Genomic DNA, 17,015 nt, shown 5'->3' on the forward strand with positions numbered 1-17,015 from the left:
AATCTCAAACAACCTTTTTCCGGTTGAGCCCCGAGGCCGCTCTTTTCAATATTTCTCCGCGACCCACCAAACAGCCGAAGACGAGCCTCGAACGGGTGAAAGAACCGAAGGACAGTGTCTTCGATGGTAAAAGGCTAAACGCGAGTGGATAAAACGCGTGGGTGAAAGGAAAACAAGAGAATGTCCGGATACGCTTTGACATATATCGTTCACCCTTCTCGGAATTGAGTTCAGAGAAGAGACACACCGAAATAGAAATAAGTATAAGTATAATCCTGACCATTTTGTTGGTATATCCCATTTGGAATACTCCGCGCGGTGGATTTAATACCGAAAGTTTTGTTTTGGCTCGAGAGATCACGTGATTAAACGATTCACGGTTGGGTTGAAGTGGACCACACCTTGAGCCCACGACGATTTACAAACTCCAGCGTTTTAATGGTCAGAGGGCGTGGTCAAAGGGTGACGGTAACTATAACCAGAGGCGATTTCGGTCCGCGGAAATATACAATTTTCGTTTTTGGTAGTACGACTATGATGGAAACGGAAATGGGTTGTCGCTTAAGTACCAAAAAAATACCAATAATCCTCGACCGAATTAGACCGCGTAATTGTCAAACGCATTTGTCCGAAGAATAAAATTTACCGCGGTTTGTTGTCAAGACCTCGATTTAGGAGAAATAGGGTCGTTGCCTTCCGGAGGTCTAGGAAAATATTTCGACGTCAAAAGACGAGGGTTTCGAGAAAAACAACGCGAAAAAAGACAACGCGAGCAGGCGCCGCCAAAAGAAAGAAGCAAAACAGAAAGACATTAAAGAAGGGACCCCGAAGACCCTGCTGGTAAACAAGGTCCTCTTTGCACGACGCGACGCGCATTTGCCCAGCAGCGGAGCGAGGAAACTAGGCCTTGTCTCGCTTAGAAAAAGCGAAGAGAAAGAGCGGACAAACCCGAGCGAGCGATCAATACCGGGCAGGGGCATCCGTCGCGGATTGCGCCGCCAAAAGAAATTAAAACGATTTAAAAATTAAACTTTAAATAGTTCTTGTAAAAAAAGGTAAGAGAAGCTCTCTCGCTCGCGTAATAAATGAGTGTCTCTCATAAACAGTGCTTAGACAAAACCGAGAAGTAAAAGCGGCTCTCTTTCTCTCCGGCGGCGGCGGCGGCGGCGGCGGGCGAAGGTGACGTAGAAGGAGAAAAATCGGCCGTAGAGAGTCGCGGCTAGTTTCAGTTTCTCGCGAGCAGATGGCGTCGTCTAATGGAGAGCCTACCGCCATCGAGCAATCATACGTCACGTGACGATCCCACGTGAAGGGCCGGGAAAGGGGGGTCGCCAGGGATCGAAGGGGGAGAAAGGGGTCCGACGCGGGAAGTTTTCGGGAAGAGTGACTAGAGCGACGCTCTCCGTTCTAGCATCTCCCGCTCCCGTCTCCTCTTTTAAAACCAGCGCCGTCGCTCCGAAAACGCCGAATTGAGGACCTCTCCAGGAAAGCTCGCTTTCTTCCCGACCCATCCTCTCTTAGCGAGGATGAAATAATGATCCCGAAACGCGTAGGAAACGAACGGCTGATTTTGGAACGACAAAAACGATCGTCGTTGTAAAAGTGTCGCGCCGCGAAAACGAATGAAACTATCGTCGGTGAGTCGCGATAGGGTGAACGCCGATTTCCCGAACGTCGCTCCAGTTTTCGACTTTGAAACGGAAGATTTCGTCATTTCAATAATTCAAGAAGGATACGTATTCGTAACGGAAAACATTACTATCGAGCGCGCGTTTGACATTAACATCTTCGATAAAATGGGGTAGATACTCTTAAACGAGTATATTAGAACGTTAAATAAAAAGTGACCCTTTTCAATCACGCGTAATTATGACTTGACGAGTGAACGTAAACGCTAAAAGTTCGCGCGAAAGTGGATGGATAATCTCGCTAGAAGATACACCAGCATTTACGACATTCGGTGGAAAATCCGCGGAGAAGTGTTCGTCTCAATCTATCGAAGACGCCCCGATTCGAACGGTTTTAATTACTTCGAACGGTGATTTAGTGAAAGAAGTCGGATGACATTCCTCGCTAGTGGGCGCTAACCCTCTCCGGCGGGGAGAAAAATACAAGCCGAAAGAAATCAGAAAAACCAGAAGGGATAAAAAAATCAGCCGCACGATGCGTGAGATAGAACAAGTCGCCGTAGATAGATTGCTCGATAGCCGGAGATCGAGAAGAGATGGAGTACCGTCGTCGAGGTCGCCAGCCCCCGGGCAATCTTTCGCACCGTTACTTTACTGGATAACTTTGGGCATTATCGTGGATTGGATGACGCACGCGGGAATCTGGGCCTTAGGTGAGTTGCCCAATCAGGCGCGCATCATCTGATTTATATTACCGAGGTTCACTCTCTAGTCTACATACACACCGAGCGAACCAAGCGTAGCTCTACGCGGTTTGGCCGACATATCTCCCTCCGCGCGAGAAATCGAGAGATATATTCCTTTCCCTTCTTTTATACATACCGACCAATCTCCAAGAAAAATGAGGCGAAGGCGCTTTTTTGAAAGATTTTTCTCGGGGCCATTTCCATCGAAATGGGTTTTGAGATTTACCCCGCCCCCCTCCGACCAAAGAGAAAAAACCCCCGCACCTTATCGTCATAAATGATTGCGAGTGGAGACATATTTATCGCGTAGAAGCGTTTCGTATAATCTATATATTTGGAGGAAGTTTTTGGAAAAGGTATTTCCAAATAATTTGAAAGCGTATACGATTGCTTTAAATATATTGTTGGCCTTGGAAAATAGTAGCTAATCATACTTATTTTGTCTTGAGTTACTTGACAAAATATTAATCGGGAGAAAGGATTTAATCTATAAATAGCGTCTGTGGTAGAATATTTTGAAAAGTTTCTATTCCTTTCGCCTAACAAGGAGACATCCCGAGGTGTTCCTCCCTGATTTTTTTCAACCTCGGGGGTTAAGTAGACCTTCATGTACCTTGAAAGCTTTTAAAGGGAAAGGTTTCAATGGCCATTCGCTCTGGCATGGCAACCAAAAATGTTTTTTCACAAGTCAAGTCTAAACTTGAGTTGGGAAAAATTGGATTGAATTTTTTTGAAAAAAATCGGGGATAAACACCTCGGGATGTCTCCTTGTAAGTTCAGATCCCTCTTGAGCAATAAAATCTCATTATTACGAGCCATTCTAATATTCTTCTATCGCGAGTACTAGCGGGTCATTTCACGATGTAATATTTATCACGGCAACCGTTAGATTATTTGGTACAACGGAAGTAGTTAGCCCCTCGATTTACATTAAGAACATTTCTATACGAGATGATGTTGACTTTTGACAAATTGCGCTTTCCGACTACGTCGGTAATACCCTAACTAGCGGGCTCTCATGGTTATAGGTACTTAATAAACATCATTATACGGATTATGGTTTCCCGTCAGTCAGCCCACCTTGACGAAGTCGGGAAAGTCAAAACCAATAAATAATAAATATGGAGGGAAGCGTACATCGTGGAATTCGAAATTAGGTCGCTAGACGATTTGAGCCCTAAATATTATCCACGAATTAACTATGGAGAACGCGTAAAGCAATTTAAACTATTCCCATAATGAGCGAATAGCGGAAGGGACAGGATCCTAATATCGCTTTAATTACATTAGGCTCGCTAGTAAAACAACCAGTCTTGACCTTAGATAAGCCGGGAGAGAGGAAGAGAGAGAGAGAGCGACCAGTGGGGCCATATTTAAAGCCCAACTATTAAGATAGACCGTCTCAACAAAATTATGTCCGACGCACGAGCCAGACTCGAGACGCGCGGCTTATCTCCTGTCCTGAACGATAAGTTTCCGTCGCGTCGACGAAATCGGTCCATTATATAATATTGCCAAAGACACCATTACTCACAAACCGGAGCACACATCCTATTGAAAGTCATCTCCTCAACCCCACCAGATAAAAATATTTTAAGAATTTTTTTCGTTTTAAGGTAACATATCGCATATTTCCGTATAAACAAAAAGTATGTTAAAAACAAACATTCATTAGAGAGATAAAAAACCAAGGTTTAAGAGCTTTTCCGGCTCTTTTGAATGGTATCTGCCATATTTTGTAATTTTTTTTCCGAAAATTTTTCTTGCTTTGAAGTAGGCTGCGGCGTTTACTACAAATCTTCGAAAATGTTTTTTGGGATTAAAATGTTGGATCAATCATTGTATTGCATAATTAAATATAGGGCCTTAGTTCAGTACTAGGAATCGAGAAATTAGCTGCCCCTTACGAGAAAAATATTTTATTATATTTGCTTAACAAGAAAAGGAATGCAAAAATCACGATTGTTAAGAGAAAACCTATAGGGCACTATGAATTAAGAATAAGTGCTTTAATCTTGAAATTTGTTTTTTTAAAGACATTTCCAAATTTTTAGAAAATATTAAGTCACCTTAAACATATTTGCTTAAGAAAACAAACGTTTTTGAAAAGAACGCGTGGCTAGACATTTAAAACATGCTTTTAAAAAACTAACATACAAGTACGTATCATGAAAACCATTTATATCAACTTTAGGGCACAAGTACACAAAACGTTTTGCGGCAACAGATCAAACCAAATATCGAACGATGTTTTTTTTTACAAAAATATTAGCAACGCAATTTCACCCAGATGTTTAATAGCAGCTTAAAGTTAAGTTACAATTATTCCTCAAATCTACGCCGATCTTAACCAATTTTGCTAACGAATTTTCGAACTTCATATTGCGAAGAGCGAAAGATAATTTTTTATAAAGATATGATAAAAAATAACTTCGTTTTATCAAAACGAGTTTTATGATCCTCGTCTGTGACGAATTTAGGATGCTGCTAAATTATCGTTTCTCTATGCTGCCCTCTGATAATGTAACTTAATAGCTCTCGCGTAATCATATAGATTTTATACGGTCAGCTGAACAAACAAGTTATATTCTATATAAAACACTGCTCAATATAATAATCCGCTTGGCTAATACCCAAGGCCCCACCTTAGGCCTAAGTCATCAAGCGACTTTTGAAGCCTTTTAATTCAGGTGGCCGGGTGACAATGCGTAGGAGGGTGGTGGCAAGCCCTGCATGCCACGCGAGCCAACAGCTCCCTACACTAACTATTACCGTTAACCTCAACAAGTTCATCGGCTGGCCCGTTACTTTATGCCAATGAAACAATACTGAAAATCTGTATTTTTCCTCCTACATAAATTACCCACACTGACCATTAACTTTATCAAATTGATCAAATGAGGCACAGAACGACACTTTCATGATGAGGTCACGTAAGATATATCGTAAATTGATAAGAATTAGCTTGGCTAATAACCACCCAAGACAGCGAGCAACTAACTTCTATTATTTATTATATTATATTGCGTAGGAGGGCGTTTGAAAGCCTTGTAACCCAAGGCACCACCTTATGCCTAAGTCATCAAGCAACTTTTAAAGCATTAAATTCAGGTGGCCGGGTTGTGGCAAGCCCTTAATGCCATACGAACCAACAGCTCCCTACACTAACTATTACCTTTAACCTCAACATGTTTTTATGGAAGGCGAAACCGAAGCGCTCGGGGGAAAACCCCTTAAACCAGCGGGGAGAGAAATTTCAAACTCCAAGCAAAAGGAGTTGTTCCGAGTTTTCACCCAGTGCCATAAGCTGGAAACGAAACCGGCTCCTCTTTCTGCGAGGTGAAAGTGCTAACCACTCCGCCACCCTACCGTACTAATAGGACAAATCGAAAAACTGGGAGGTAAACCCCTTAAACCACTTTGATGATAACTTGCGAAAGGAATTGTTTCGAGTTTTCACTCACAAGGAGACGACCCGAGGTGTAACGCACCGATTTAGTTCGAACTCGGGGGTTTGGTAGACCTTCATATAACTTGAGAAACCCTAAAGGGAATTTATTCAATGGGCAACCGTTTTGCCATGGCAACTAAAAATGTTTTTAACAACACAAAATGGAAATTTTCCCTTGAAAATAACATCGGAATCTGACCAGTTTTAAGGGTACCCCCTTTAAAAATTTTAATTAATTTCGAACTATTTCATTATTTTCATATTTATATTTTCTATTTTAAGCATTTTCAAAAATTTAAATTTTAAAATTGGTCAGATTCCCATGCTATTTTCAATGGCAAAATTTCCATTTTGTGTTGTCAAAAACATTTATGGTTGCCATGGCAAAACGGTTGTCTATGGAGACATTTCCCTTTAGGATTTTTCAATATACATGAAGGTCTACTAAACCCCCGAGTTTGAACAAAATCCGTGCGTTACACCTCGGGTCGTCTCCTTGTCAGTGTCACAAGAAAGGATGGTACCCGTCTCCTCTCGCTGCGATGCAAAAATGCTAACCACTCCGCCAACCACTGAGCTGATAAACTTACTTTTCATAGAAAGCGAATTTTATCGCTACATTTCTAGATATTTCATCTCAATCGTTTGTCCCTTTAACCGTTGAAATAAGAAAAAAATTGAAGCCACGGTTTTCTTATACCCATAAGGTGTAAAGTAACGCGAAACATCATCGGGCCGGAACAACCAAGAAGAAGCGTAAAGGAAATTAAACTTCCGAGATTTTTCTTCAGGTAATAGAATTAAGGCGAGACCTTCAACCTGGTTCCGAAAAAACGTTCATTTCCTAACACAAACAAAGACAGGCCGCGTAAGAAACACCGAAATATAGGCATAGGCCAAAGACATTGGATGCGGAAAACTTTTGGCCCAAAATAAGGAAAGCCGGTTTCCGCGAGCGTTCGAGTGAGAGAGAGAGAGAACTCCGACGAAAAAATAAGGTTAAATCGGGGTAAGAGCTTGGACGTTAACGAAATCAATAGCAGCAGTTTCCAACGCGATTTTGGGTCTATCAGCTCTAATAAAAAGAAGTCCCATCGCGAAATAAGGGTTTTTCGAAGGCGGAACGGAAAACTGGGGGCTCCTAAAACTAAGCCGCGAGAAGGGAAAGGATAAGACAAAGAGAGAGAGAAAACAGCCTCAGCAGAAAGAATAGAAAAACAGTGAGATTCGATTTCCAGATTAAAAAGGACGCGAAAAATACAAAGACGGAAGAGTAAAACGAGAGCACCCGCTCCACTAAAAATATCGGTTTTCAGGCTTTGCGAAAAATATTAATATAAATTCTCTATTTTTTTTTGCTCCTCGTCTAACATCTTTCGAATCGGGTAAAAGAGAGAGAAAGGAACCGTTCTTGACATAACCAGGAGATGAAGGCCGCTCCTCCCACGATTTCAACTTCTTTGTTTTTAAAGATTTCCGAATGATTATATGATATATCTACAGCGGAATTGTTTGTTTTCCGACATTTTCTATTGTAAATTTTTATTACGGGGGTAGCCCCCTAGTTTAGCTTACGATACATGGGGTGCTCAAAATTCTAAGAAGGAATTCTTCTCTTGAGAAGAGTTCTTCGTGATTATTTTCCTCCCCGTGAGACAGGGTTGGCACAATTTAGCCAAGGGTGGAAAAAACTAGATTTTTCCGCGGTTTTTTCCACCTATTCTTTTCCTGTTAAAAACCATGTGGAAAATCGTACTTCCATGATTTTTTACACCTATTCTTTTCCTGTTAAAAACCGTGTGGAAAATCGTACTTCCATGTATTGTTCCACCTATTCTTTTCCTGTTAAAAACCGTGTGGAAAATCGTACTTCCATGGTTTTTTCCACCTATTCTTTTCCCGTTAAAAACCGTGTGGAAAATCGTACTTCCATGGTTTTTTCCACCTATTCTTTTCCCGTTAAAAACCGTGTGGAAAATCGTACTTCCAAGGTTTTTTCCACCTATTCTTTTCCCGTTAAAAACCGTGTGGAAAATCGTACTTCCATGTATTGTTCCACCTATTCTTTTCCTGTTAAAAACCGTGTGGAAAATCGTACTTCCATGGTTTTTTCCACCTATTCTTTTCCTGTTAAAAACCGTGTGGAAAATCGTACTTCCATGTATTGTTCCACCTATTCTTTTCCTGTTAAAAACCGTGTGGAAAATCGTACTTCCATGGTTTTTTCCACCTATTCTTTTCCCGTTAAAAACCGTGTGGAAAATCGTACTTCCATGTATTGTTCCACCTATTCTTTTCCTGTTAAAAACCGTGTGGAAAATCGTACTTCCATGGTTTTTTCCACCTATTCTTTTCCTGTTAAAAACCGTGTGGAAAATCGTACTTCCATGTATTGTTCCACCTATTCTTTTCCTGTTAAAAACCGTGTGGAAAATCGTACTTCCATGGTTTTTTCCACCTATTCTTTTCCCGTTAAAAACCGTGTGGAAAATCGTACTTCCATGGTTTTTTCCACCTATTCTTTTCCCGTTAAAAACCGTGTGGAAAATCGTACTTCCAAGGTTTTTTCCACCTATTCTTTTCCCGTTAAAAACCGTGTGGAAAATCGTACTTCCATGTATTGTTCCACCTATTCTTTTCCTGTTAAAAACCGTGTGGAAAATCGTACTTCCATGGTTTTTTCCACCTATTCTTTTCCTGTTAAAAACCGTGTGGAAAATCGTACTTCCATGTATTGTTCCACCTATTCTTTTCCTGTTAAAAACCGTGTGGAAAATCGTACTTCCATGGTTTTTTCCACCTATTCTTTTCCCGTTAAAAACCGTGTGGAAAATCGTACTTCCATGTATTGTTCCACCTATTCTTTTCCTGTTAAAAACCGTGTGGAAAATCGTACTTCCATGGTTTTTTCCACCTATTCTTTTCCTGTTAAAAACCGTGTGGAAAATCGTACTTCCATGTATTGTTCCACCTATTCTTTTCCTGTTAAAAACCGTGTGGAAAATCGTACTTCCATGGTTTTTTCCACCTATTCTTTTCCCGTTAAAAACCGTGTGGAAAATCGTACTTCCATGGTTTTTTCCACCTATTCTTTTCCTGTTAAAAACCGTGTGGAAAATCGTACTTCCGTGGTTTTATCCACCTATTCTTTTCCTATTAAAAACCGTGTGGAAAATCGTACTTCCATGGTTTTTTTCCACCTGTAGTGGCAAAATTCAATATAAAATAAAAAATAAAAGCAGTATATTCTTCTATTCTATTCACTCTTCTTCTGGCTTTTTTTCATCTCTCCTATTTGCAATAACTAAATTAGTCACTTAATAGATATATCAATGATTAATTAATTAATTCCGGTTTTTTCCATTTTTCCGGTTTTTACCAGTTTTTCCCACATGTCAGGTTTTTGCCGGGTTTTTGCCAACCCTGCCGTGAGAACTCGCTAAAAAGATTCTTCTAAAGGAGGCGGCTTACGAGAATGCTACGAACGTTGTAATCTAAGCCTTTGAAAATAAATATTATTTTAACACGATTTCTCGACAATATATGGAGGAAGAAAACATTATAATTTAAAAGGAAATATGTCGTTGGAAATTAACTTACCATTTGGTTTTCTCTTAAATTTATTTTCGTCCACAAAAATATCGTACTGTTTATTTTCTTCAGCCTCAAGTAAACTGAATAGTAGCTGCCATTTTTATTTATAATTTATAATGCTCGGAGGCATTCTCAATTTTCTCAAGAGAAATCGCGAGAAGAGATTACGTCACTTCCTGCGAGAAGGACCACGTCAAAATTTTGATAAGTGAGAATTATCATTATCAAGGGAAGAATTCTCAGAATTTTTACGCGCCCATAGCCTGTGTTTTTGACAACACTTTGAAATTAGGGGATTGTGGGAGTAAAAGGTTGGGATTTTGTTTTACTTTTATTGTAGTAAAACTGTTGAATTTTCATTTACAAGATTTTAAAGACTGCATCACGGTCTTCTGGCCAATTTGAAATGCGGAAATGAGGAAGATTTTTACTCCGACTAAACTGAAGATGGCGCAATATTAGGAGGCTCTCCCGCTTCTAATTAATAGCGCCGGTAATAGTGAGTGTAGGGAGCTGTTGGCTCGCGTGACAGGAAGAGTTTGCCACCACCCTTTAAAGGTCGCTTGATGACTTAGGCCTAAGGTGGTGCCTTGGGTATTAGCCTAGCTGATTATTATTTATTCTTATATAAAAATGGCGAAGTTGACTGCGGACGAGTTAGTAGAAGTTAGACCGAGGCTTAGTGTTCGTTATTAACATTGTGGCAATAATTGTGCCCTATTTAATTTTCTGTGATAAATTTCAACCACGACTAACTATTTCAAAACTATTTTCTTCAACAATTTCACTGTTAGCAATTTAATTTACTATTAAATATAAATGTTTTCGCTTTTTTCGGTTTTCTGCACCAGAAAGAAAATTTACCGCCATTTTCAAAAACACCAATGATTAAAAGCGTACGGTTTAACAAAATACCACCATTACTACGTCAGAATGAAGGCTCAGCGATTACAAATTTTGGTCGATTTGGTTCTCAGAAACGTTATAAAGGAATTAAAAGGATCAACATTGAATTTTTTATTAAATTGGATAGTTATATTGTTCCTGAGGGTGAATTTGTTTATACTTTTATGAATAATTTGGTTTCATAAACATAATTTGTTTATATTTAATTACCTTTTCTAATTTGAATTATATATAAAAAGAATTACAAAAAATGAAGACAAATTATTTAAATAATTTTTAGATTTCACAAAACTTGTTGGTTTTATAATAGCGTTTGTACTAAAACAAACGAAACATCATAACGATAATTACAAACGGTAACTTTTTGGTGTTTCAAAAATTTACAATTCTAAAAAAAGGACCTTTAAAACAATGTAATCCACCAAATTGTTCTTCAGCCTTCATAAAATATAACCGTTATCAGAATAGAGAAAGTTGATTTTGTAGTAAAAATGCAACGAAACAATCACTTCAAATCATTTTTCCAGTTTCCTACGCTTCCTATAAATTCGAAATAGACAACAAAAATATTGAAATGAAAAAATCTAGAAGAAATCCGAAATCTGCCATATCTAGGAATAATTTCCACTAGCCTATAGGGTCTATGGGCATTCACTTTATACATCAATTCTTGGGGACCCTTCTCCGTTATCTTGATTTAACGTATATTTTCTTCGTTTTGTTTATTTTTATCGCCAAGTTCCTCCCGGAGTTTCTAGTTTATCCCCGAATCGATGTCTGGTATTCTGGTAACTTAGCCTAGAGCCACCGTTGGGAGAGAGAGAGAGGAACCGTACGAGTCTCTCACGCCTGTCACTTTGATTTCAGTGGCCGATTTATCCCAGGCCCGAAAACTATGCCACGCGGCAGTTGCAGCCATTCTCCTCAATCATATTCTTCTCCGCTTAACACCAGAAAAGGCAGCCCCGTTCTCGCGCAAATAAGAAAAATTAAGAAATGGCGGAGAAGCGCGCGTATACAGCCATTCTTTTCGCTACCAAAGTCAGAATAAAGCGGTTATTTTCGGAAAACACCTCGTCTCCGACCCACTAAAAGGACTCTCTCAGAAGCGTCCCAAATTGAATTTCCCGCCGTCCAACGCGATTACGCATTATCCATAATTGGACGCGAGCGAGAGATAAATTAAACTAGGTCGTTTAAAAGAGAAAGGGACGCGATTCATTGTTTATTACCTCGCTTATACGGTACCTTTCCTCACCAAGAGACAAAATATATACGAAATGTTAGTTTCTACGGCTTTGGTGGGTAATTTCTATTTGGGTCAGAAGTGCCGCCTCCTACTGGCTAAATTTTAAATTAAATATCTGCTTCGTAAAACTTTTATTTGTGAAACAGTCGAAAACATTAAATTAGTTGAAAATTATTAAAGCGGATGACGCCAATTTTTCTACTAACGAACACTATAGAGACAAAACGTCTTTGTTAATTAGTAGTCTGTTGGTAAAGATTAAATTTGTCAAGGCTTAGATTTGAATTATTCAAAACAAAAGTTTTTAATGGGAGCTACATATGAAAATATTAAAATTTTAACAAAAATACATTTAGGAATCGATTGAAACAAAAGAATGAATGACACTTTCTTATTTGTATTGAAAAAGTACCAATTATTAAATTCGGGTCAATCAATGTGAAATCTTTGGTGGTAGGATTGGTGGTTTGACAACACTTCATACAGCGTTGCATGGATGTTTTTACTTCCAATTATAATGAAAATAATGATGATTCCTCAAACCTCTGTATTATCTCTGAAAAATTTGTCGATTTATGAAAATTTAGGCTCCTTGAGTGAAAAATTAATATTTTTTTTACCATAATCTATACTATTAAACATTGATAATTTTTTTTCTAAATTAGTACTCTTGATCTAAATAATTCGTTGTTCAAAGTCACTCCAAAAATTATAATTTCTGGAAATGACCAATTCTTCGAAACGGCCGTGGTATAATTTTGAAAGTGCCTTTTCCGAAAATACAGCAGCTACTTACTAATATAAATATCTTCTAAGTCTGATACATCATTACGTATTAACATGAATTTATTTAACCCGTGAATATTTATAATAATAATAATAATCAGCTAGGCTAATACCCAAGGCATCACCTTAGGCCTAAGTCGTCAAGCGACTTTTGAAGCCTTTAATTCAGGTGGCCGGGTTACAATGCGTAGGAGGATGGTGGCAAGCCCTGCATGCCACGCGATCGAGCCAACAGCTCCCTACACTAACTATTACCGTTAACCTCAACTCTGTCATTAGCCATAGTATATTGCGAGATAACTTGGGGTGGAGCGTGTTTTTAGAATAAAGGCCAAATGACTTGTCACGGACGGTTCACGTTATTTTGTTCAAAATAAGGTTTAAAGTTATAAATATTTCTAGAATAAATATAAAATATTGAGGAACGTAACTCCGATCTTTTGAATATATATAATTAAATAGATTAATGATAAATACTGCAAAAAGGAAACATAACCATAACGTGCCATTTTAGGAACTAACGCGTCGACTGCTTATAAATCGCTACCTGAGAGCAAACGTCAAAATAAGAATCCTTGAGTGTTTTTAAATTAAGGTGACTCAGTACAAAATTTTCAATATATATTTTCACTCTATTTTTATCAATTTTTATTATTAGATTATCGTTGTTATTATGCCAGAATTCGAACTTAAAACTGGTTTTTCTCAAATAGGGGTTTTCCGACTTGCTTGACTCTTGCTCTAAGGTAGCGAAGTAATAACCGAGTTCTACTTCAACTACGTCACTATATAAATTGACTCCGCCCCACGCACCGCCGGAGGTTACCTAGGGTATTCCAGTTGAATTTTCATGGGTTAAATAGATTCATGGTATTAAAGACGAATCGAAACTGAACTTTGAGTTACAGATCCTATTTATGTGGAAAGAAGAGGGGGTCGTCTGGAATCAAAATAAATCTTGAAGCTTCGTTATTTCAATGCTATTTCCAATTTATTATAGATAGTCTGGGTTTCAACAGGAAATTATAAACTTGGAATGTCTATGAAAGACTACGATGGCTTTGATGATTTTCATTGAAGGGCTTTACAGCCAGGGTTTTAACTGCTGGTGCCGTGCTCAAATCTAAGCCGGTTCGATATTCAGCGTTGTCTCAAATGGGAGTCAAAAATCTAAATAATTCATTTAACGCAGCACTAGTTTCGAGTAGAAAATTACAAATTATCCTACAATTTCTATGTAAGTGGTTCCTTATGTCTAATTCTTAAGTCCATTTTCCGAGTGAATACACTACAAAGGCCCGGTCAGACTATGAATTCGAAAATACACTCTACGTCTTAAATTTGACGTAGTTTAAGGGGGAATAATACAGTAAAAGCCTCTTTTTCGTTCAATCTGAACGTTTCTGCTTTAACAATTACATAATTGAATTATATTCTTCTTATTAAGCTGAACCTTCGTCTAGTGCTTAAAATAATTATGATAATTATTATATTAATCGTTAACTAGATATGAGGTCCTAACTAAAGGGTAGTTTGGGCGCTTTACCAACTTGTTTGGCTCTGGGGGTCCAAATTAAAACGTAATAACTTAATTATTTTAAAATTTAAAATTGTCAAAAATATTTTAATCACTAACCAAGAGGCTGCCTAACCACATAAATATTAATTATATAAGTTAGAATACAAAATTAAAAGCGTTCAGCTTGAAATAGCGCAAAAGTAGACAATGGCCACTGTAGTCTTCCCCCTTAAGCTCCATCCATTTATCCCGGTGCATTCGCAACACAGTGGCAATATTGATGCTTTGACATTACAATTGTATATATATAATATAAAATATATATATATAATATATATATAATGTATTTTAGCTAGGATTTTGAAACTTTCAGGACACACAGAACGTGCAGAGGGTCACTTGACAACGGAAATTACCATGACCTAGAACCTTGTCTTCAAGGTTATTTGAAATATATCTCGAGAACCATTAGAGATACAAAGTTGGTTTTCATTAGAAAAGTGTTCCCCTTCACATTTTAGGTGTAAATAATTTGTATCCTTCCTTATTTGACCAATAACCAGTCTAAATAATTTAGACAAAAACATGAAGGTCGTGATGAAAATAATGTACCAAGTTAAGGGGCTAATAACTCGAATAATTCTCATGCTAGAGTATTAAAATTTGCTAGAAATACACATCTGGAAGAGTGTCTTTTGAAATTGACAACTCGGATGACCTTTAACTAATGGTTCAAGGTCAGTCAAAGCTTATCTCGAGAACCATGAGTTGAATATCATCCGAGATTGCAAATTCTAAAGACTCCCTAGTAAATAAGTATGTCTAGGAAATTTTGATATCCTAGCATGAGTACTTTTTGAGTGAATAGCCCTTCAACCTGGTCTCTGATACATTATTTTCATAACGACCTTCCTTTTTTTGTTTAAATTCCCTAGACTTGTTATTGGTCAAATTCGGTGTTTCAAAGTTATTTACACCTAAAATGTGACGGGGAACAATATTCTAATTGAAACCAACTTTGTATCTCTAATGCTTCTCGAGATAACGTTTAAAGGACCTTAAAGACATGGTTCAAGGTCATGGAAATTTCCATTGTCAAGTGAACGTCTGCACGTTCTATGTGTCGTGAAAGTTTCAAATTCCTAGCTAAAGCACATTTTGATTTATTGGCCCTGTATCGTTATTTAGCTAACACCCTGTATAATTGCCTGGTTGTAGCGCTTTGCTCCGAGCTATTCTAATAGATAATTTTGGTGCGTTTGCCTGGGGCTCACATTGCCTAAACAAATGGGATTTTTTTTCGTTGTTTCGTTCGAAGTTATAATTAGTTTCAAAGTTAGGAAACTAATGCGGAAAATTATTAAACGTAACATAGAAGTAAAATGTAGTTAAAACAAACGTTAATCCCCAACATTTCTTCGTGAAGTTTCTCAGAACATTCTTTTTCGTTTTATATTTTAATTTCTGTTTTAAATATGCTTTAGCTAGGAATAGACCAAGGCTCCGAAAAACGAGTTATGTATTTTGATTTTATGAAATATTTTTAGTGCACTCCGCAACAAGCCAACGGTGAATTTATCTTTATATTCACGATTTATCAATACATTTTATATATTAAAAACTTTACTATCCCGCGCTGTATTAATTTCTACATTTCCCAAAATTATGTTAACAGTACTGTAAATAATAAATATTTCCTTTTATGGTTGTAAACCAATCAGTAGAAAATATATACATCAAGCCGAACAAAATGCAAAATAAACAACCGATCTCCAAAACGACTATGGAACCTTGGACAAATACACTAATCGACCCCGATCCTAAACCAAAATCCCAATCTTCAAATTGCATCGCTCGCGCTTCTACCGAGAGAATCGCGAAACTTTTCCACCCAAATAAACGAGCGAAGAAACGTTAGATGGCCAGCTAAAGATATGTGGTATAACGTTGTTGGCTAGTTATATTACGCGCGTGTATAATATGTCTGGAAAGTTTTGTAATACAATGACGATAAAAGTGGCCTTGCTGTGATAGAACCAGTTCCATAGTTTACTTGTGCAAAATGAAACCGAATAAAAGTTGAATAAAAATTTCATGAATTTACTACATGTAAATGAAATAAATTCGATGGTTCCAGTTTCGCGTATTAAGTAAATGATACGGGTAGTATATAATATATACAGTCTAGGCTGGCTTGTTTATTTTCGTTTGGAACTTTATATCGATGTTGGTTTTCTTTTCCCGAAACGCGCATATTTGGCCGGGGCGAACTGCGGGGCGCCCATTAAGAAAGAAGGGCTGCGGTAGAATTCTTCCATTTCGATTCGACGCAATAAAGAAGCCGAATGTAACTGGCCGAGGGCCAACTCTTTAAAATAAAGCAGCGAAATATCTTCTCTCTCGTTCGTCCTTTAGGCTATAAGTGACGGAATAAAATATTCCTACAAGAAGCTCTGGCCAACGGGGCAGCTGACTGTTTTCGGCGTACAACGGAAAAGAGGAAAAGAGGAAGCTTTAATATTTTATAATAAACAGAAGTTTATTTAATATTAAGGCGAAAGCTAGTAGCGAGGTACGAATATTATTAGAAAAGCCCGGGGGAGTCGTCGCGAAAACGACCTTAAATTTAGAGAGAAGGAGCGCGAAATGAAAATCCGTAATTTTGCGTAGCAGTCGGGGAATAAATCTTGTCGGTGATCATTTTCAACGAAACGAGAAGCGAAATAGAGAAGATAAACTTAAAAATAAAAGCCAAAAATAGCATCTAGAATAATTACCCGTTATAGGAATAAATGATGAGAAAAATATTACTTTTTTTGAATTCATCGTAAGTTCAAATAAGCGAAATAAGGTCAGCGAAGGCGGTGGAAAGAAGAGCTTGAAAAGCGTTAAAAAATGAGAGAAACTAGCGTTGGCTGCCGGGTTCGGTCAGGTATGGAAATAAATTTGGTCCTTTTAAAATGTACAGTCGTTAATTTCAGGTGCGCTTTTCGGAGGGGAGCGATATAAAACTGCTCCATTAAACAAGATCTCAATTTAGCACCGCCGCTTCCGCACTTTCGCCGGAACTTTAACCGAACCGCTCGTTCCCTATACGTACGAGGGTCTTTCGCCTAAACAGGGTAAAACGGAGTAA

General features: G+C 38.1%; 1 protein-coding gene across 2 annotated transcripts in view; it reads left to right on the plus strand.

Annotated features, from left to right (window-relative positions):
• The first annotated feature begins 2,050 nt into the window (after positions 1–2,050).
• The window catches only part of LOC149942918 (basement membrane-specific heparan sulfate proteoglycan core protein-like), a 99,311-nt gene continuing 84,346 nt past the window's right edge, over positions 2,051–17,015 (plus strand). Inside the window, exon 1 of one of the 2 annotated variants that reach the window (XM_090177250.1) lies at positions 2,051–2,341. In XM_090177250.1, the coding sequence (XP_090033376.1) occupies positions 2,164–2,341 (178 nt within the window). In that variant the 5' untranslated portion in view covers positions 2,051–2,163. The remainder of the gene's footprint in view (positions 2,342–17,015) is intronic. The other variant, XM_090177249.1, reaches the window with a different exon arrangement.

This window comes from Leiobunum rupestre, chromosome 6 (assembly GCF_980474605.1).
Source record: "Leiobunum rupestre chromosome 6, qqLeiRupe1.1.hap1, whole genome shotgun sequence".
NCBI lineage: Eukaryota > Metazoa > Arthropoda > Arachnida > Opiliones > Sclerosomatidae > Leiobunum > Leiobunum rupestre.